This window comes from Battus philenor, unplaced genomic scaffold (assembly GCF_028537555.1).
Source record: "Battus philenor isolate CCGP_79_NKW_IND1 unplaced genomic scaffold, ilBatPhil1.0.hap1 SCAF_5, whole genome shotgun sequence".
In the NCBI taxonomy this organism is placed as follows: Eukaryota; Metazoa; Arthropoda; class Insecta; order Lepidoptera; family Papilionidae; genus Battus; species Battus philenor.
Genome location: NW_027181715.1, coordinates 11272021 through 11295231, shown reverse-complemented (window position 1 = coordinate 11295231; position 23211 = coordinate 11272021). Strand labels below are relative to the sequence as shown.

General features: G+C 34.4%; 1 protein-coding gene across 1 annotated transcript in view; it reads left to right on the top strand.

Moving 5' to 3' along the window:
* The first annotated feature begins 598 nt into the window (after positions 1-598).
* LOC137929898 (ATP-binding cassette sub-family C member 4-like) overlaps positions 599-23211 on the top strand; it is a 24147-nt gene continuing 1534 nt past the window's right edge. The window contains exons 1-26 of the mRNA XM_068773027.1: positions 599-675; positions 1444-1538; positions 2854-3007; positions 3459-3530; positions 5400-5601; positions 6600-6737; positions 7328-7412; positions 8209-8365; positions 8924-9137; positions 10042-10180; positions 10254-10340; positions 11002-11105; positions 11255-11411; positions 11783-11979; positions 13159-13241; positions 13942-14065; positions 14455-14613; positions 15121-15287; positions 15692-15871; positions 16457-16604; positions 17374-17524; positions 18402-18629; positions 19299-19462; positions 19958-20092; positions 20835-20990; positions 22048-22168. Coding sequence (XP_068629128.1) covers positions 599-675; positions 1444-1538; positions 2854-3007; positions 3459-3530; positions 5400-5601; positions 6600-6737; positions 7328-7412; positions 8209-8365; positions 8924-9137; positions 10042-10180; positions 10254-10340; positions 11002-11105; positions 11255-11411; positions 11783-11979; positions 13159-13241; positions 13942-14065; positions 14455-14613; positions 15121-15287; positions 15692-15871; positions 16457-16604; positions 17374-17524; positions 18402-18629; positions 19299-19462; positions 19958-20092; positions 20835-20990; positions 22048-22168 — 3694 coding nt within the window. The remainder of the gene's footprint in view (positions 676-1443; positions 1539-2853; positions 3008-3458; positions 3531-5399; positions 5602-6599; positions 6738-7327; positions 7413-8208; positions 8366-8923; positions 9138-10041; positions 10181-10253; positions 10341-11001; positions 11106-11254; positions 11412-11782; positions 11980-13158; positions 13242-13941; positions 14066-14454; positions 14614-15120; positions 15288-15691; positions 15872-16456; positions 16605-17373; positions 17525-18401; positions 18630-19298; positions 19463-19957; positions 20093-20834; positions 20991-22047; positions 22169-23211) is intronic.

Sequence of the window (23211 nt, the reverse complement as noted above, 5' to 3'; positions counted from 1 at the left end):
AGTTGTGTAATTCGCATTGTTTGCCGGATGCGCATTTATCAGCGGGCTGGCGGGCGGTGCACTTCATTGCACGACTGCTACATAGCGGAAGTAGCTAAATATTAGTCCCTTTTTTTAATTTTCATGTGATGTATGCAAGTAAAACAATATGATGCTGCCCGGGATTTTAAGGTTCAAATTCGATTGCACTACCACGCTTGAACTTCCTAGTCTAAAATAATAGTGCGTTTTTAGTCCAAATACTTAAATCACAACTATATACTTCAAACCAGAATACACTAACGCTGGCACGAAAAGGCTTTGAGACTGTTTGCCATAGTAGTAAAATTATGTTTACTGTATATGTTTTTTTACTGACTAATATTGTTTGCCCAATGGTATTTTCAGCTTCGTGGGGTATGAGGTCGCAGAAAGCTAGGCTTTAAACTTTTGACCACTTCACGGGAATTAAATTCGAGGTCATTTTAGAACTTACTGACATAAAAAACAGAGAATTAGGTTTTATTACATTTGAATTTTTAATGTGATCAACTTGAATCACGGCCAACGTGATAATAGTCTTTTATTGTTTTTTCATAAGTCTATTATGCATTGAATTATGGATACAGGCCCAAAGCAAAGAAGGAAAGTAAACCCTCGATACAAAGCTAATCTTTTTTCGGTACTCACTTTTGGGTAAGTCATGTGTTATAATTTACTAGAAATGTCAGGTTCAATTCATGCTCACTCATCATACACCATATATTATAAAGACTGTGATTTTCATCATTGGCATCAGCTTGTTTTGATTTAGTGACTATTAAAATATCTAGTATTCACTAGAATATACTTATGTAAACGGGGTTTCCCATAAATCAACAAGATTGCGTGATGAAACATGTAGTAGCTAATTTAAAGCAAACTAGTTAAATAAATTATGTCACGTATTTTTAAAATTATTGCCAAAAAATTATTGCAACTTCAAAGATTCTTTTTATTACTGTGACTAATTTATACTTTTTTAATTTTTTTATTATACTTTGTAAATGACGTCTAATGGCCTGATGTTAGTAGAAAATTGCACCTTTCGTCAACCCATGCACTCAAAATGAATAATTACAACTTTATTTCATGCATGTAAGGCCAATATAAGCGTGTAACATCAAAAGATAGCACTGGTTTTATTCATTTCTATTTTATTAGGTTAACCTCTTACCCCTCACCAGGTTTGACGTAAATTTAAGAGACATCTCCATCAACATAGCCAGTATAACAAGACATAGGCTTCCTCCAAACATTACCACGATGACCGGTCTTGTGCTGCCTTTCGGCCCAAAATTCAGCCATCAAAATCAAATTCAAAATATTCTTATTTCTGAAAACATTTACGCGCACTTCTGAATCGACCGAATTATATTGTGTGTTAGTGTAAATAAGTACATATCTTACTTTCTTTCTTTATAGATGGACTCTTGAAACGTTCAAGCTTGGATATAGCCGTGACATACGAGAAAATGATCTGTATGCGCCTTTGCCTGAACACCAATCAGACATCTTAGGTATGTCATATTACTATCAGATTATCATTTCAGTCCAACGATGTCCACTGCTGGACATAAATTTCCAATAGGATCGATCGAAAGCGGCCTGCTTTTTAGACAACCTTATCTTAAAATAAGGTTGTCTGTTCACCTTCTGAGAGGAAGTCTATCGCTGCCTGGGGTTCAAATCAGGGAGGAGTCAATAGCCTCCCTGATAGGCGGAGAATACCAGCAAGATTTCATAACCCTCTGCAAAGAAATAGTTAAAAGAACAATAGAAATAAATAAAAGACAAACATAAGTAAGTAACAAAGCGACAATAAAATGGGAAAAAATTAAGAAATAAGACTGTGATAAATAAAAAATAATTATAAAATAAGAAATCCAAATGTAAATAAAAAGATAAAAATGTAATTATTAATAAGAAAAGAGGGAAGAATGAAAGCTGAATAGGGCGAATGAGAAAGAAAGATGAATTGTGGAATGAAAGATAGAAAATAGAATGAAAGAAATGACATTATAAGGAAAGAAAGAAGAGAAAGAAAATAATAAGAAATGTGAAAAATTATATTGATACAAAAGACCCTGTCCCAAACTAGATAGGGGTACGAATAAAAAAAAAAAAAAAAAAAAAAAAAAAAAAAAAAAAAAAAAAAAGTCTATCGCTGCGCTTGCCAGTCCATGGTCTCCACTCCGGAATCGTAAGGTCCTGGAGACCATCTGTTCTGCGCCCTGTGGCCTGCTCACTACCACTTCAATTTGCCATCAAACCGGCTACTACCAGATATTTTAAGTTTTAATAATTTTAACGTAAAGTATTAATGAATATAACCTAAAATAATATAGATTAATACAAACTAACGATTTCAAATAGACTTAATAAGGCTATCATCATCATTATTATCATCATGTCAGTTCAAAAGACCCCCACTGCAAGACATAGACCTCCCCCAAAGATTGCCTTGATGACGTTCTTACGCTACCCCAGCGACCGACTACATTGTTGGTCCATTACTGCATTTACCGGCCACGTGGTTGCCACTTGAAAACTTCTGAAACTTAACGCTCACCAGTGGCACGACGCGTGCGCTTCACCCACTGCCACTTCAGATTATCACCATTTACATAATTATTTATTAAAACATCATGACGACATCGAATTTGCCATGAGCCCCCCTAAGTCTCTAATTGTAGGTGTTTTGTAACTTTCGGACATCAAGGTACGTTCTCGACCGTCTGGGTCCTTCTTCGGTTTCGTTTAGCAGAAAGCATTAGTTTTTAACGTCTTCCAGCGTTATGTTATAATAGTTAATATGTCAATAAATATAATCAGGTGATTCAATGCAAAAGGCTTGGGAACGCGAAATTGAAAATGTTCGCCAAAGAGATGGAATAAAACCTAGTCTATGGAAAGTATTAATGAAGGTGTTTGGCGCTGAGCTTATGCTATATGGTCTCATACTCGCGGCTATGGAATTTTTAATTCGGTAAATATATATAAAGGATTACCATAAATATGTAATAATATCTTTTATGTACTTTTTGTTATTTTCTGAATTTATTTTGTGTCAAAGATCATTTTTGATTATTATGAGTTTTTGTTTTAGTATTTGTATACATCACTATCTCGCTGTATATTTTTTGACTGTCTATTTTTTTACATAATCCATGCTGTCACCTTAGATTTAATTTAAGTATTTTTTTTCAATGTTATCTTGTAATTGTTTCTTGTGTAATTATTTTGAAGAACTTGTATTTAAATTAGAATTAAAAATTTTCATGTCAAACGTAACGTAGTCAAGATCAATTTTTAATAAAACTTAAAGTTATTTATTTGTGTAAAGTTATCACTAAAAATTTCTATACAGTTCTAAGAATATTTGTAATTATTTTAGACAACGAAATATTACCTTGTCATAGTAATTTCTTTTGTAACAGATTACAACAGCCACTATTTCTTGGCCTATTACTTCGGTATTACAGCCCTGCTCAAGATTTATACAACAGCACGTAAGTCAAACGATATGTTTCAAGTAATATTACGTTACGTAACCTTGAACGTAACACTGACCGCAAACACTTTTGCTGAATAATTAAGCGTTTGTATTTCTAGTATTGTAATGACGAAAAATTAATTTTAGTAGACTGGTTTTTTAGAAAAAAAATCAACTGTTTTGTAAATTGAATTAATTATTATAATTAAATTGATTGTAAGTAAACATTATTAATCGAAATTTAAATATGTAATGCTATATGACCAATGCAAAACGCGAAAACTCATCAAGACATCTTTCCATCTCATACAACTACTAAGCGAGTACCTGCACCGTTATAAAATAATCGATAACGAGACTTGCCCATGTGACGGCTCCACAGTACAGACTTTTCATCACTTACTCAGACACTGCTCCCGATTCGAATTCAAAAGACGTAACCACGTGACCTTATGTGAAAACCTTAATATACCGCCGTTCAACTTACCGAACCTTCGTAAGAAATATCTACAGCAAAAACTTTTGATGAAGTGGCCCGGCACATTGTCCTACACCTCAAAGCATTTAACGGTGCCTTATTACTTTTAATAAGTCTCTTATTAGTCCAAAGCATTTAACGATCTGTAGCGCGTGGGCAGCGACTTGAAATACAATAATGTACCAACTAATATATAATTGAGTAAAACTTCCAAGTTGTATTTTTAATATGTATAAATTTAACTATATTTACCCATAAGAGAAGATTGTGTAAGAAAAGTTGTAAATAATTATAAAACGCTGTCGTGCCTCGCAGCTGGGAGAAGAAAGATCCGTATCAAATAGTGGCAACCCTCACCTGTCTGCGTTTAGTAAAAGCGAAAAAAAATATTGTAAAAAAAACACTAGCGACACACAAATTAGAATTAATAAAAAAGACCAATGCGAAACGGTTACAGAAGCATCTTAGGTGGTTCCCATTCAGAATCGTCAGTTATGTTTGGGCTCCCTACCATTATTAATTTCAAACTCAAGCGTATACTCGTAAGACGAATTGAAGTAACCGACAGAGCCGAGCGGATTTGTAAGTGTAATTCGTAGTGGATCGGCCGCTGGGGCATTAAGGTTCTGGAGTGAAGATTGCAGACCGGCAAGTGCCACACAGGACGTCCCACAAAGCCTACCTAGAAGAAGCAAAATGCAAGCCGCCTCTTAACGAGCCAATTGGAAATCTATGTGAGAGGTTGATATCTAGTAGGCCGTCCAAAAGCTTAAATTATAAAGATGAAAGCTGATATAATTCTATTTTTAAATTATTTATTCGTTTAATTTTGAAATGCTGAAATTCTCAAAGAATCAATGATGTGTTCAGCTATCGAACGAATGATACGGTTTTGATTTCAAAGTTTTGTATATTTTTATACAAAGAACGTGTCCCGTGGGCGGCCAGAGATGCTAATCAATAATAAATAACTTAAAGCTATAAAGAAAAGGCGTCCATATTAAACTACTAGTAGTGTGAGTGAAAAAGGGTCTTTAACTTATTTGGGTCAAATTCGACTAGTAAATTAAAAAAAAAATGAGTGTCATGATTCGAGAGAAGCACATAATAATATTCACATTATCCAGATTCTGCTCAATATGGTTTTCTGTTTTATTCAATTATTAACTTTTAGATATAAGCCAACATAATTATGGCCAGGGCTGTATACGACGCAATAAGCAAACATTTAATTTAATACTTTGTTAAATGAAACTAATATAAACTTATATAATGTACTTCTGGTGGCGTGCGTATAAATAAATAAATTAATGTATAAGTCACGTGACCGCAGCATAAGGGCGCTGGCCTCATGATAGTCAAGTCGTTTAGTTTGTTATAGCTATGTAAATAAATTATCCTTTACAGAGTTGATTCCACGTACTTTTCTCGATTGTTCTCGTATTACGATAAAGAGAGTGGTGTGCTATGGGGCGAAGCGGTGTTCTTTGCGTTCGGTGTGGTGTTCTGCAGTACCGCAAACGTCATGGTGGCTCATCCTTTTATGATGGGTGTCACACACCTTGGAATGAAAATGAGAGTCGGTGTATGCAGTCTTATTTACAGAAAGGTATTTGTTTTGTAATAAACTCACTAAAGCCTACCGTTGTATAGAGTTTTTTTATATTATACATTCCTTTTGCTTGCAGATAAATAATATATTTTTTAAGAAAATGAAGTTATAACAACTAAATTTAAACATACTTTAAATTTAGTTCACAGGATTTTTAAATTAAATCGTAATATGATCCGTAGGACATCGTCTACTGGACGCATTCCTCCCCCATATAACACTGTAATAAAATAGTAACATGTTAATACATAAAATGTATTCTTTATTTATTATTGCAAATCAATTTCATCCAAGTAATCTCCGTCCGAAGAATAAGTATAGCCATCTTCTTCAATTCGGTTTTTATTTCTACAATCGTATCAAAACAGCATTCCCGCTTTGTCCTTTTGGGTTTACTGAGTAGTCAAAAAGGGAACGGAGCCAAATCAAGCGAATGCGGTAGTGTTCGCGGATTTAGGTATGAGTAAAGTTTCTGACGATTTTTAAAAAAAAATGAGCCTTTTTTGCACCAATGTAGACTTGCGTTTGACACCCAAAACATCCTTCAAAAGGGTTTGGTATGAGCCAAATGATATTCCAACTTTTCACAAAAAGACGCTTTGCAAATGGCACTTGGGCATGGCTTCCTAATGCCTGGGAGTCTTAAGTAACAATTTCGCCTTATTTTATGATCACAGAGTATTACCTATAGAGTCGATTGAAAGCGGCCTGCATTCAGCAGTCGTCTGTTCATCTTGTGGGTGGACGTATTACGTTTCGTATACACTTCGGTACTTTAAGGCCCTGTTGGCCTTTGTTGTCAGCACTATTTAGCGTTCCCAATCCTATTTTACCTTGCCTGTGCACATCTGATTCAATATAGAGAAATCCTAAGCATAGTACTCGCCATGGCTACATAGAATTCTATATTATAGCTGTTTAAGCTTATCAACATTTTTTTAAACAAATATTCTGTCTTCTGTATTTAAGTGTAATTTATTATTGTAATATTTCAGTCTTTAAAAATCAATCTGCAGTCGATGTCAGAAAGCAGTGCAGGAGTTGTTGTTAATCTTATGGCGAATGATGTCAACCGCTTCGACACAGGGCCCTCCTTCATCCATTATCTTTGGATAGGGCCGGTTGAAACTGCGGTAAGTTTTATATAATCGGACATTCTTTTTTTTTTTGGTTTTTCGTCCTAAGTCGTTGGCAAAGCGCCGAACGTTATGAATAAAATTACAAAAGTGTATAAGTATGTAAGAGGCATATCCAAAGGCAACGGTAAGTTAAAGTGGTAAGTTAAAGTACAGTGGACGTGCATGCGCAGAACACATGGCCTCTCGGATCTCAATGATTTAGAGTGAAGCTCATGGAACAGTAATCACACCTAGAAGTCCACTAACAAAGTGAACAGATGATCTTGTTCAAGTCGTTGGGCAACTCTGGATGCAGGCCGCTTCCATTCCATCCAAATATCGTTCGAAAGAAATCGTGTTATATGATAGTGCCTTTCTATAATATATCTCATTGTTATGTTTTGTATATTAATTTCTCATGAACGGTAAAAAAACATACTAGAGAAAAGTACATAATTTCACAAAATAAAACATAGTTTTTTTTTTGTAAAGGTTTTTTCATAGTTTTTCTACGTAACTAACAAATATCTGCTACAAACAATGGTGTCTCCTAATTTAACTTAATTTAACGTTTAAAGTATGAAAATTTTGTTTTTATATTTTAGCTTATGACTGTATACTTATATAGAGAAATGGGAATGTCAGCGGTTTACGGAGCATTGATTGTTATTGCGGTCGTACCATTTCAAAGTAAGTCCAGTCGGTTAAAAAAAGTTGTTGGAAAAACAAACTTGATTTAATTATTCTATTCATTTATTTCCACTTTTTTATACACCATAGATAATAACTAAAAAAAATTGTATATGCCAGATGTGACATATAGTCGATTATTATTCAAAGATTGTATCTTAATCCTTTTACGGAATGGTTTTTACATTTTTAGTACTGAAATGTATTTATTGACAATTATTTCAGTATATTTTTTCTAATTGAGCGTGGTAGCCCAGCGGCAAGGACCAAAAGTTGCGACCGTAGGCCGCGAGTTCGATTCCCAGGCTACAATCTTATGTAATTTACACTTTGTACATTTAATATATAGGATTGCCACCGCTCACAAAACAAGTTTCAGCAGCGTCCTCTGCGTACTACGGTGCTATATCACACTGCGATCACCAGCCTGCCTGTCAGGTGCAGTGATTATGTTATATCTCTCATAGGTGTCTCTTGGGTTGGTTTGTGCCTTGCAGTGGGTGTCTATGGTCTGAAATGACAACGAAGATTAAGACGATGTCATGAAACGTAACTCTAAATTTTGCATCAATAATAGAGTTTTTCTTCTTAACCCATAGTACTCTGCGGGACTTATTAATCAACATCTTAAGAATCTCACTTGCATTCACACAGTTGCGATGTGATAGTCGAAATGACTATATGAGTAAGTTAACTCAAATGAGTAAGTTAACTTTTTTATCGTCCCCTATGTTAAAAAACATTAAAACAATTCGTGATTTCAACTGAAATACGGCTAAAATCAATTACTTTTTAGTATGTCTCGGAATGGCTACAGCATTTTATAGAAACGACACTGCGACCAAATCGGACGAAAGAGTTAAGCTAATGAAAGAAATCGTAATGGGGATTGAGGTGATTAAGATGTACACTTGGGAAATGCCGTTTCGAAAAATTATCGATACTGTTAGACGGTATGTTGATTAAAAAAACGTATTTATTTATTAATATTAATCGTATGTCTTCCTTCAGAATGATCGTCGTGGGAGACGCTGCCGTATCTCATGATGATAAACATTGCCAAGGGGCAGTTTATAAAATACGTCACCAAAAATTTTACTTTACCAAACCTATGCCCTTTCGCTGTCACACGCTACATATTCTACGAATCCTCCACTAGTAAAAGTTACCTGACAAAAGTAATTTCTGACGCTAGGGATCCCTTCCACCCCTGTCAAATGGTACCCTGAAACTTAAATGTTACTTACATCACAAAGGCTCTAAACTTGTCCTGATCTGACAAAAGCCCACGACATACTGAGACCGTTTTTTTTTCCTGATGATGAACTTGTACATTATTGAATACTTACTAGCACTATGGCTTGATTATATTTCAGATTAGAGCCGAGTTTTCAGGTTGATAAGGATGTCAATATTCCAAAACTAATAAGCAGACATTTTCAGCAACATGCTTAAACTGAATCGTCATTATCTGAATTACAAAAACATACTTTTAATTCCTTTACACTTAGCCAAGAAATACGGAGTATCAAAATGGCGTCGTACATTCGCGGCATTATAATGTCGTTTATCATGTTCACTGCGCGATTCAGCATTTTCATCACTGTTCTTCTCTACGTCACCTACGTGGATCGCATCACCGTGGAGAATGTTTTCTTCCTCACCTGCTACTACAATATCATGAGACAGACAATGACTCTGTTCTTCCCACAGGCCGTTGGACAGGTGTGTATGGCACACTCTATCCCTTTCATTTTAAGAAGAATAATTGTTTTACACCAGAAAGCGAAGAAGCTAGCAGTTTTAAAATAAACCTTTTTTAATTTATTGTTTAGTTTCTTTTAATTTACGAGGCATTGTAACGTGAATGTAAGTCCATTTGACTATTCTGTTCATGTTTAAAATAAAAAAGCCTTACCAGCCTACAAGTAAGACAGATACGCATGAAGTAGTTATTGATTTTTGTAATGTGTTTTTGTATGGTGTATATCTTCTTAACAATACGGAGCTTCCCTACTGTAGGAGCATCAATAATACCGTACGCACTAATCTTTGATTAAGTCGATCAATATAAACTGATGATTTACCGAGTGTAGTGTGATTTATCTTTTCCGCACGATTATCAAAGAAACTGTCACTTGTATTTCTGTTTACTGTATTTTTAGGGCAATCATTCTGCGAACATTTGTTACGAAACAATAGAATTACTCTTATAACGTATAATTATGATGCTCTGAATAATCCCATGTCACTGTTTATCAATGTTTAAGAATCGTTGAGCAGTAACAGCCCATCGGTAGAGGAATGTAACTTGATTGTAACAATTTTAGGTCATTAGTTCGATTCCTAGGATACAACCTTACAATAATTATACAGGATAGGCAGCAGCATCATGTGCTTATATAAATAGAAAAATGTGAAAGCTGCCAGGCGTGGCGATTATGTTATACCCTCCATAGATATCTTTGGGGAAGGCCTATGCCTTGAAGTCGACATCTATAGGTTGAAACTATGACGGCCGCTACGAATGTTTGAGAAGTAAAGTCTATCTTCGGTTGCTACTTAAGGCAATGGCCAAGGATTCAACTATTAACATATATTGTTTAAACCAATAAAGACTTATTTTTAGATTGCCGAAATGCACGTCGCTATACAGAGAATCCGTGACTTTTTATTGAGTGAAGAGTGTCAGTTGCCACCACGCGAGCAGTTATCCACCGACGCGAGAGCGCAGAATAAGAAACCAAAGAAAAGAGTAACAATCTCAGGTAAATATTAAAAACAAGACGTCATTATTTTAACTAATGTTGAATATACTTCGATGTACTTTTTTATTCCTAGACGACCCAATAGATGGACGGAGAAGACATTCACCTGTCAGACGTCAAGCGGATCCAGGCACATCTAAAGGAACACCCAAAGACAAAAGTCAGTTTATTTGAAAATAATATTTTGCACCTATACAGGCGTATTGAAAATAAGTGTAAGAGTTTCAAAAGGTTGAAAATTAAACTCATTGTATATGTTACTTACTACAACTACGATAAAATACGTTTTATTATTAAAGTGAAAGATACCGTGTTTGTACTGTTTTTATATCTACATTGTAAATAAAAATAACAGTGAATATACAGTGACTGGTTGTAGGTGTAAACGCTTTAAAGGAGTGAATTTATAGCTAATTGATCAGAAAAAAGATTTAAAGCTATTTCTATTTACAATAACCCTGTTTAAAGTTATCATTTTGATATATGTTAGATTAATTTATTTTATCTATTGGAATGTGGCAAACCTATAATTTCTAGCAGAAAATGTCTGCGGGGACAGATGGTAAACAATAATTAATTTTAATATGTAGTAATCCGAATTTTCATAACGCTCTTTCTTACATGTCGCTTTATTCACTCTATTACTTTTGAACCTGTTGATTTTTGGTCAGGGTGTACATTCATTGAAACATCCACCCTTTGAAAATTTTTACACCTATTTCCGATCACGATGTAAATTAAAACCCTTTCATACTTTAATTTCACTGCTATTTTTTTTTATGAAAATTCAATTATAATTTAGGTGCTTTATTCGATTCTAGGTGAACGCACGATAAAAGAAGAGGTAGTTATTAAATTTGAAAGCGCTTATAGTCGTTGGCTCAAATCGTCGAACAAAGAAGATGTCGAAGATATTACTCTTAATGTATGTAAATGATAATCATTGTATTATTTTTTATTATTATTATTAGTTATGCCACTAAAATTTCCAAAAAAAAAATATTATAAAAATAATGAAAATGGTAGAGCATGACAGATAATAACTAAACGGCAAGAAATATTTTTTTTGTGCAGATAATGTCAGGTACGCTTATGACTATAATAGGCGCGGTGGGATCTGGTAAATCAACATTGTTGCATATGATGCTGGGTGAACTGCCAAGTTCTCGTGGCAATGTCAATGTAGCTGGCACAGTAAGCTACGCCTGTCAAGATCCCTGGCTATTTGTCGGTGAGTTATCTACAGCGTATATATCTTAAATCCTTCATGGGTCAGAGTGTAGGCATTTATAATAAAATTTCACATGATTTCTCAGTCCTTCCTTTTCTCAGTTTTAAATCCAAAATTAAAAGTATATTATTAAATATATCTTACTGTAGCATTTAAGAGTTTTAGTTGAACAAAATGTGTGGAATTTGATTCGTTAAACACGGTCGATATTATAATGTTTACATCAAACATTATTAAATTTCATTTAAAATCAGCAATCGATAACTTTTTGGCGGACTCTGCTCAGCAACTCATCATTCCGAGCCGGTGGTAGGTTACTACTTAGACATTTTGAATTTAAATATATAAATTCACGTTACTATCGCCGGCAGGTTCCGTCCGACAAAATATTCTATTCGGTCAGCCTTTTCAAAAATCTCGTTACATGGAAGTATGTAAAGTATGCGCACTCGAGAAGGACATTTCCTTGTTCCCGCACGGTGACAAAACGGTTATCGGCGAAAGGGGTGTATCACTGAGTGGCGGTCAACGGGCAAGAATCAACTTGGCAAGAGCTGTCTATAAAGAGGTATCACCATCATTTCAGCCGTAGCCTGAACTAACTGACTGATATAGGCCTCACCAATATATTTACAATAAGACCTATTGAAAGTAGTCTGCGTTCAGCGTGTTCCGAGGTCGTCTGTTATGTCCATGAAGTCTGAATGTGCATCTAGACAAGCCATTTCACCGCATTTTGCACTGACTTGTCTCATTTTCAAATCATCGGTTAAAATGCTTTGCCTGTGCAAAGTATTTAAGGTCCGTACCCATAGAAAATGTTTAGTTTCTCGGCAAACTCACGAATTGTCATCGCCTGTTTGATTAAACCATTTTTGCAACTTCTCGCACGCTTTCGTCGGTTATTGAAGTCGGAGACGTCCCGACTTTTGCTCATCTTCAACCGATTCATTCCCGATTTTGAACCGCTCAAACCACTGGTGAATAGTCTTCAAAGTCACCAGATTTTAACATTCTATGACCTCCTTTGGCAGTTTTTGGCAACTTAGAAGAAAATTTTATGTTACCGCGTTGATCAAAACCCATGATGCGCGGCAGATACAGCGAATAAGACCTCACTTTTCATACTGTAGAGTCTAAATGTTCGAATTTGCTACAGGCTATTTTAATGAGACAGACTATCGAACGTATATAAAATTATTCACCGTATTTTTATCACACCTCGTATGTATTAAAATATAACAGAGACATTTATAATGACACGTTGAAAGACCTAACATTATGTCAAACGATTTCACACCTGGTCAATATGACCGTGTATTAATAATTTACCGTAAAGGGAGCAATCTTATAAGGAAATCTTAATATATGAAAGGAATATTTGACTATCTTTGTGAACTTACTGGATAAACCTAGAAGAGGCAATTGCCTCATGCGAGATAGCGTGTAAGTAGCACGTTATATCTGCTATCAAACAGCACGCTTTATTATATATTATTATATTGTTGTTAAATTTGAATGCACCGAATCTTCTGTAATTACTAAACCAATGTCATGTACTATCACACGTTACGAAGTAATTAGAAATTCAATTTGATTGTACTATATATAATTTAATCAATAGGTAAATGACATGTATATATCTCGTGGCGAATATATTACTTAGTGATGGTCTCGTCTAAACATGTCCATGCCGGATTCAAAGACATTGTATGGTGATGTACTAATCGTCTTGTGTATTTTACAGGCGGATATATATTTGCTAGACGATCCGCTGTCCGCTGTCGACACACAGGTTGCGAGACATATTTTTGAAAAGTGCATTAAAAAGTAATGGATTTTGTTCTATAGTATTTGAAATTGGAATACAATTTATTCCATTTTTATAGTTCTTCACAGATAGATGTTTTTCATAATCAACATGTCAGCCGATAGATGCCCACTGCAAGGCTTACGTTTCCTCCAAAGATCGCGACAATGACCGATCTTGTGCTGCTCGCATCTAACGACTTCTCTCCATCTTGACTATGTTGTCGGTACACTTAGTGGAGGACATGCCGCTTTATGAGAAGGCTCAAGTTCACTCAAAGAGCAATGGGGAAGTGAAGTCCATGGAGCTTCTCCGCAAGATCAAACTAGAAATGAGGAGATCTACAGACGAACCAAAGTTATTGACACGGCACGAAGAATTGCTTGTCTGAAGTAGTAGCGGGCGGCGTACATTGTTCGTGCCATCGACTGTTGTTAGAGTACAAAGGGCGTCTACGAGCCGGTAGACAAAAAGATACTTATACAGAAATATTATTATTTAAAGAAATTATTGAATCAATTCTGGATATCAAACAATAATATTGCGGAATTTAATTAAATTTTATTTATACCATGGACACAAAAACAATGCTTAAACTGTATCCTCCACATCGATAATAAAAACGTTTTTTGACGTAATTACAGTCTATATTAAATTATAGTACTAATTATTGAATTATTCTTAAATGAAAAAACACGGGTTTACATTATTTTTTTCCAGATATTTATCAGATAAAACTGTCATATTAGTGACTCATCAGATACAATTTATTAAATCGGTAGATGAAATTGTAATCATGGACAAAGGCAAGATCATAGCGGAGGGTTGTTTTGAAGACTTAAACGTAATATATCATTTATTTAACCTTAATAAATTTAATTCTATATAAGCAATAAGACAACCAATGCTGGACATAGGCCTTTTCTGTAGTATCTTAAATGGCCTCATATGAAATTGAATTGCTTATGTGTAATGTCATAGGTAAAAGCACTTGAATAGTTTTATTTATTTTAGAATAAAGCGTTTACATTCTTCAACATCAAAGATAAGGTAAGTTTGGTAAAATAAACAATCTTACAGCGCTTATTGACAAAAAAACACTTTATTATTAAAAAAATGCATTCGAAATAATAAATAATAAAAAAAATGAATTTATTATTAAAATAAAAATATTTTAATTATAATAATAAATTCAATATTAAAATTAAAATAGTAATTAGTATTACTCTTCAGGAACGAGAATTGGCGATAATCCAACTCATGCAAGACAAAACGCGTGAAATACGCGAAGAAGAATCAACGCCAAATCTTTTGACGCAGTCAGTAACGCAGCCAAGCACACTTAGTCTCATGCGCCGGAACTGGTCCATCATTCTGGATGCCAGCGTTGCCGTCTGTTTACGATTTCTTTATTTATTCAATATGTTACTCGAAGAATATTTTAGCACAATCAATACAGTCAAGTTACTTTTATTTATAACTGGCAATATCCGCATTATATTTTTTTTCTTTGACCATATAATTAATAATCCTCATATTTAAGACTTAAAGAACTAACAGACATGTTGTTGCAGTTTCGCATTAGAATAGAAAAAAAATGTATTAATATAACATAATTGACAGTGATCGCTTTATAAAATTGTGTAAATTATCAAACGCGCTAAGTTCAAAGCGAACCGTCCAACCTGCGACGTTCATATCAAATAGTGAAACTGACATATATTTTCTAATTTTGCGCAATTTTTTTCATGAGAATTTTTGCAGTTTCAAAAATCTTATAAAAATGATTGAAATATAGAGATTTATTTAATTGCATAGATTAATAACTATAGCCAATACACCTAGCAAAATTTAAGCATTTTAATTTAGTAACTATTTCTACCAAAAATCTTTTTGCAGGATCAAAAACCAGAAGCAGAAGCTCAAGCAATCGGACGAGTTCGAGGATCTGTATACCGGGAGTATTTCCTAGCAGGCACCTCTTATATCTACTTCTTTATCGTCTGTCTCATGTTCCTTCTAGCTCAATTCTTTGCAAGTGCTAGTGACTTTTGGATAAGCAAATGGTATATATATATAGTTATCAAATTATTATTGCTTATAAACCACAGAAAAGTTCACTATCAATTCGATAGTTAAATTTTTTTTTAAATATTTGTAACCATTCCCGATTAAGCCTTTATTTTTTTATTATTGAATTTCTCTACTACTGTATTAAGTGTGCACACAAAAAAGAAAACACCAGAGCTTGTTGTGAACTCTTATTAGATTAGGGCGCGTTAGTATCTTTCGTATTTTGTAGTATAAGAATGCAAGTACAGAGGAACTCAATCTGATTCAAGTTTCCATCAAATTTGGTGCTTCTGGCATTCTTCACTTGACCTATACAAGTGATCATGATAAATGATCCAATATAGATAATAGCATTAATAAATTAGTATGATCGCTTCATCGATTTAATTGTTTTTAGGAGTCAAATAGAAGATCATTTGACAGGCGATACAACAATCGACATGTTGCTATGGGCGCAAGGCGGTTTATATAGAAACCATTACGTCATAATCTTCGGCATCTTAACTGTGGCGACGGTCGCTGTCGCCTTGTTCAGAGCTTTTATGTTCTTCTCACTGTGCATGATGTCTTCTATTAAGTCAGTAAAATGCATCAATCACATAACATAAAGATTTATTTGAATCCTGAATTAAAATTTATTTTTATATGGACATCCTCTACTGGCCATCAATCTTCCCTTTAGATTTCCAATAGTACCAGACGAATATTCAATTATTGTTTGAAATCGAAAAAATATTTAACCAAATGATTAACAACAAAATGTAGTCTGATGTGAAATTTCAAGTTTAGTGATCTGCTTACATAAACATCATATCAATATACAAGAAAACAACAAAACGAATAGAGTGGTCCGACAACAAAAGTTCTTGGAAGTTGTTACTACCTCAAGGTACAACACGAAATCCGTAGTAAATGTGTGTATATTCATTCGTGCTTCGCCTATATTTATTCCGACGTAAATGACTATTTTTTCTGTGTTATTCCCTTTTTGTCCATGCGCCGCTGACGATGGCGTAATGTTAGCTCTACAATACAAATGGCAAAAGATCAAAACTTCTCTACCAATTATTTATATCCCTTCATTGCAGAAGCTTTGCCGAATAGGCTATAAACAAAATGAATTATTGAATATTATAGTCAACATTTTTAAATAATTTGACAGATTGCACGACCTTATGTTTGATTGCATATCACAATCACCGATGAGTTTCTACCATTCGAATCCTTCCGGCAGAATACTGAACCGTTTTAGCAAAGACATGGGAGCGGTAGACGAGCTTCTACCACAAGCGATGTTGGATTGTTTTCAAGTAAATATTATAAGAATTAAAATTATTCGCAATGACCAAAGTTGAAGCGTTTTAACCAGTGCGTGCTGCCGGTAATGACTTATAGATCTGGAATTTCTTCTTCACAAAGTTTACCAATCCTTAGCGGGTCTGAATGCACGTATAATAAAGTTCCACTAAATATCTTAGACATTCCTTCTTAAATTAACTTTATTATAGCATGTAAGAGTTTTTAGCTAATTGAAATGCGTGGAACTTTATTTGTTGACAAATTTACATGATTGATATTACGATGTACATATCAAAAATTGTTAAATTTGATTAAAAAAGAGCGACTTGAATTTCTAGCCGGCCCTTCTCAGCAGATCAACATTCCGAGCCGGTGGCTTAGTATTTATAATGTTAAAACAATTGACAAATTGAAGTGCATGTCTACTTGAAAAAAAAATTTTGAATGTGAATTTGTAGACGAAGTCGTTTACGGTGGGCCTAGATGGGCGGTAGATACGACGCGGGTAGATCACACCTTAGGTGTACCAACTGCAAAGTCAAGTTCGCGGCAGATTTTTAGATACAGGAAGCGCAAGACTAATCATTGCAGCGATTTTTGAAGAATGCTTTAAGTGCCTATTGGCTGACATAGGAATGATGAAATTTCAATAATCCTGAGATTGTATCAATTACAAGATATGAATATCATAAAGCCCGGCATTAAGTCTATATCGAACAAAATATTAATTGAATAATTATGTCATAGATTGGTATTTATTTTTCTGGTTTTGATTTTTAGATCATTTTGAACCTCGTGGGCGTAATTGTAGTCATACTGATGACTGACATAACCATGTTGATACCCATCACCACGTCTTTGATAATTTTCTACATTTTTCGCGTCATATACGTACGAACTACTAGCGCTATTAAACGTCTCGAAGGAATCAGTAAGTATTTTTAATAATATTTTTTGCACGGCACAAGAAACTTTTTTTAATAAAAATAAGTTTAATAGTCAAAGACATTAGTCATGGCCTTTTTAATCGTCTTATAAAGACCAAAATTTTTAATTTGTTTTAAGTAAAAAAAAAAAACAACAGTAACTAAAGCAGGGATCTATACGTATAAAATAAACGTTAAACTTTTAAAAAGAACGCAGCAATTGTTGTGGAATGGAGGACAGAACACTGCCATGGGGAGATGTAACAGTCTCTCCGTTAGTCACAAAGCATTGCTGTTGTGTGCCATGTTTTAGAGAGGAACACACATAAATTCGTAGTATATATCTTCGTATTTATTTATATAGATCCAGTAGCAATTGTTATACAAATGTTGTCATTAAAAAGAAGATGAAAAACGAAGACAGTCGAAATTGTTAAATAAAAATGGTGGATAGATTTTTATTTAACAACTTTGAAATTAAAATAATAATAACATAAACCGGATTATAAAAATAAAAATGTGAAGTAAATTTAAAATTCGTCTGATAATATCACTATATATACTCTAAAGATTCAATTTATAATTATAACAATATAATTCCTGAAACAAGCAATTAAATTAAAATAATTGAAATTATACGCACAAACACGCACACACACTCACATGCATGCATGATTAAATTAATTGTTTTAGGTGTTAAAGGTAATATTTTGACTAAAATATTGTTATCTTTCATGTATTTAAGGTGTCATTTAATTCTTTTAATGTACAAGGAGATTGACGCTAACGGCGATACCATAGTTAATAACTAGTACAGCTGCGAATAACATGCTAAAGTTACATATAGTAATTTTAATAAAAAAAATAAATAAAATCTGTCAGCCCGCAGTCCCGTCTTCGGTCACGTGAACGCGACCGTCTTAGGGCTAGCGACTATTCGTTCTTACGGAGCAGAAGCTCTACTCGCGCAGGAGTTCGACCGCCACCAAGACCTGCATAGTGCCGCCTGGTACCTCTTTATAACATGTAGCCGAGCTTTTGGATACTTTCTCGACATCATCTGCCTGCTGTTTATTGTCTGTGTTACGTTCAGTTGCTTGATGAAAACAGGTAACGATCATTTGAATTCAAATTCTTAACGTCTTTATTTGAATAAATATTTGCTCGCAATTTTGTATCGTCGTGCGCTGTTGTATAACTTATAATATCAACCATGTAAATGAATTAACAACCAGGCGCCACACATTACAATCAGCCGGAATGTTTAAGTGAATAAACATAGTATTTAAAAATAATCATGTAGTTGCCACGCGAGTCTTAACAGACGACACTCTTTAGACGAAGAGAATAATATCATCTTGTCGACAGACATCGAACTTTGGGCACCGCCTAAGGTGCACCGCGATCAAAAACGTCGTCACGGCAAGCCACTCATATCTTGCGAGACTTTGGGAACGCTTTTTAATAATATTCCCGCTTATGTATAAATAGACATATAACTGACAACTTAAACATTCCGTAATATCCTTTCATATGGAATAGTCAGTACAGTCTTTCACATATCAGTTTTTCATTTAGGATAGAGAGCTCCTTTGTCCTTCTAAACTTCCTAAAACTATCTCAAATTAGAAAAAAATTACTGTGCTGGGAACACTTAAAAAAACCATCATTAATTCATCCATACAATTGGTTTAATTATAGTGAAACAAACAATAGTTATATTTTTATTATTATTATATAAGCAAAGAGGCTTGATATTAAAAAGTAAAAATTTTGAAGACAGTGAAGGCAGCAACGTCGGGCTTGTGATAACGCAGTCGATATCGCTGACCGGAGTATTCCAGTGGGGCATGCGGCAGTCAGCGGAAATGGAGAATCAAATGACAAGTGTAGAAAGAGTTCTTGAGTACACGAAGTTGCCACAAGAACCCGCGTTGAGAAGTGTTAGTCTAGTAGCAAATTATAACGACAACGAAATCAAAAACATATCAGATGTACCGCTTTCCAAAGTGGTAGTAATGTTAGCTAGTTAATAGCGGCCGACAAAGTGAGGCGCTCTTATGTGTCCTTAGGTAGGAATGCTATACGGGTATTATCAACAGTATTACCCCAAGCTGATTTCCCTGGGTTCTGAACTCTAGTCATTCTTATTAAATAAATTCTAATTATATAAATTCTTAAATTCTTGTAAGTCGTGTCAAAATCCGAGGCCCTTTAGAGAACTCTCGATCTTAAAAGTGGTGTTAGGCCAAACACCCTTTGTTCTCTGCCGCTTCAAACCCGCGGAATCTTAAAATGACACAATTTAAAAGTAGTTATGTCAATTTTACAGTCTCTCTGTCTTAAACAAAGAACTTCATCATATAAACGTTTAAATAAGAAATGTTATGTTATATGATTTGAAATGACTGTTTATAAGAACACAAACATGCCAGCAGGAGCCTAACAAAGCACCGCCCGTCGATTGGCCATCGCAAGGGGCCATAAGCTTTGATGAACTAAGTTTGAAGTATTCTCCAGACGGTAATTACGTGCTTCATAAGCTCAGATTCGCCGTGCGGCCTCAGGAGAAGGTATTAAATAATTCAAGTTTTTAAATATTCATAATTCTAAAATTAAGAGACTCTAATTATACCATTTATTTAAATCATCATCTTTGTGTCAGCTCTAGAACGCCCACTGCTAAACATGGACCTCCTCCTATGGATTTCCAAAAGGTTGATAAAGGTTGAAAACTGTCTTCATCCAGCATCTTCCAATGACCTTAACGGGGTCGTCTGTTCATTTAGTCGGTGGACGTCTTACGCCGCTCTTGTCGGTCCGCAGTTTCCACTGCAGAACCTCAAACTCCCAGCAGCCATCCGTGCTACGCGCAGCCATCTATTACTTACCAATCCGCTAAGCTATTTCGGATACATTCGTTTAATTATGGATCTCCTTAATCCTAATTAGATCTCGTAGAGAAATCATGAGAATAGGCCACTCTATATGCTTCGTTGACCCATGACAACTTGCCAATGAGGCCCAGAGTTAGGCACCACTTTTCATTGCATATCATTTCTTATACCTACATGTCGCCATACATATATATTACATAAATTACAAACTTATTTAATTTTTAAATACAAAAAAATAATTCTTCGAATTCATGTCAATTAATAGCGCCACAATGGCGCTATTAATTGACACAGATGGCGCTAGTTGTTCGTAAACGTATAAAAGGGGCACCCGCGGTAGAATCGACATTAATAAGGAAAACTCCACAACGATACGATAGTTATTATATTTATAGCAATAATAATCAATTATATACAGATTGGTATAGTCGGTAGAACGGGTGCTGGAAAGTCATCGATCATACAGGCTCTGTTTAGACTGGCTTATTTGGATGGCACTATCACAATCGACGGCATCGACATATCTACCATCGGTTTACACGATCTACGGGAAAAGATATCTATTATACCACAGGTTAAATTATATATTATAATATAAGACCCTGAGGGTGTCAAATCAGCCGTACTATGATTCGTCAACACAAGAACACGAGTTAAAAAGACTCTACGGGAAATCAAAACCTAGCAAATTAGATCCTTCAAAAAGTGAGTCAGACTAAAAAACACGCACAGATAAAGTAAGAACTTATGCAATATTAATTTAGTAAGTATGAAATGTAGTAAGTACGAAACTAAATTTGTGGTGAACACAACGCAATAAATACTAATTTTGTATAAGCTCTCTTTGACTCCATAATATATACGACTAACCAAAAAAAAGAGTAAAATATCAGAGTTTCATACTAAAGTTTAAAAGCCCGAGTAAGTAATGTCAGATTCATTTACATTCATTCATTAAGCGCAAGGTGATGTTAAGGTTTATAATAATGTATGTACCAAATAGGTGTAAAATAATAACAAATGTAGAACAATAATCACAAAACAATATGTCGCACGATTTTTTTTCCACTCGACAGAACTGTAACCTAGCAACTAGACGAATTATCTATTTTCAATACTAGTATAACTATTAAAATGTGTTTACAATAACATTAACAAGACTCTTTATAATTAATAATAAATGAGTATGCGTTTTAAAATAATGTCATGAACATACTAACAGTCCAAATCCAAGACATTGTCCAATATGAATCACCTCGGCGCACGCGCTAGTGCACCCTTGGTGTCTTGCAGAAAGACTAATAATAAACAGATAAAATAATAGACTCATTGAATTTCTTTTTATTTTTTCCCCCTAATCGTTTGTTTTGTCTTTCCGAGGGGAGGTAAGGGGATTTTTGCAGCATTTATTTGACAGGAACAAGAAAAGAACTGTCGAGTCCTAGGACTAGCACTTGCGATAATATTGCGGACTCTTCATGGTGAATCAACAACTATTGCTACAACACTATTTGTGAAGATCTTTAAGCCCATATATTTAAAAAAAAGCTCAGAATCACAACAATAACTTTTATACATAATTGATAATTTCGTATCCATAATATATTATTATATATTGAGATGTTTTGCAGGAACCAGTTTTATTCAGTGGTACGATGAGGAAAAATTTGGATCCTTTTGATGAATTTCCAGATGAATTGCTACTAAAAGCTCTTAGCAACGTAGAGTTGCTTAATGAAGAAGAAGGCGATGGTATAACATTCTATTCATCAATGTCATTAACATGATTTAGGAAGTCCACTGTTCGACATAAGGGTCCCCATAAATTTCCAATGAGACCGCTTGAAACCTTACTAGGTCGTCTGTTCATCTTAAGGATGTATGTCCTACGCCGGTGTCTCCATTCCAGACACTCAAAGCCCCTTCGGATATTTGTTCGGCGCGTTTGGCCGTCGTGGCACCGGCACATAGAAAACGCGGTGTTTTATCAATTAGATTAAATTTTTTTTTAAATAGACACCAGAGGTTTTATTTTGCTTTATTGATATTTTTCTAATATTGAGATTTTCAAATTCTGTTATCCATGAATAATTGTGGAATTATTTCAAGTTAAGTCTTAAACCATTTAAAAGTGTTTACTTATAATATATTTTGTAATTAAGAAGCAATTGGTTATCAAACATTGAAAACTTGAGTATTGATTTATTTAGGCCACGTTGCTGAGTCATCCTTCAGTAAACCATTTAAGCCATGGCAGTCAGCGCTTAATTCACAGGCCACAAATTGCAACTAACAAAAAAATGCACATAGTAATGACTAGCGTGGCCCTGTTGACAAACAGGTTAGTTTTCGAATCTACTATAAACTTCAAGATTTTGTCATCGTATATCTTCATATGTATAAAATTAACCGCAATTTATATAAGTTTTTTTTTTTTTATTAATTCTAATTTGTATCGCTGGTGTTTTTTTTTTACAGTATTTATCTTTCGCTATAACTAAACGCAGACAGTTGAGAGAGGGTTGCCGCTATTTGATACGGATCTTTCTTCTCCCAGCTGCGAGGCACGACAGTGTTTTATATTATTATTTTTTTTTTACAATTTTTTTTTTACACAATTTTCACTTACGGGTAAATACAGCTAAAATTTATACATATTAACAATACAATTCGGAAGACACAATTATATATTAGTTGCTACATTATTTTATTTAAGTCGAATTTATATAAGTTAGGATATAAATGTTAATTAATAAAAATCATTGATTTTTTATTTCGGTTTGGCTCAAATTTAA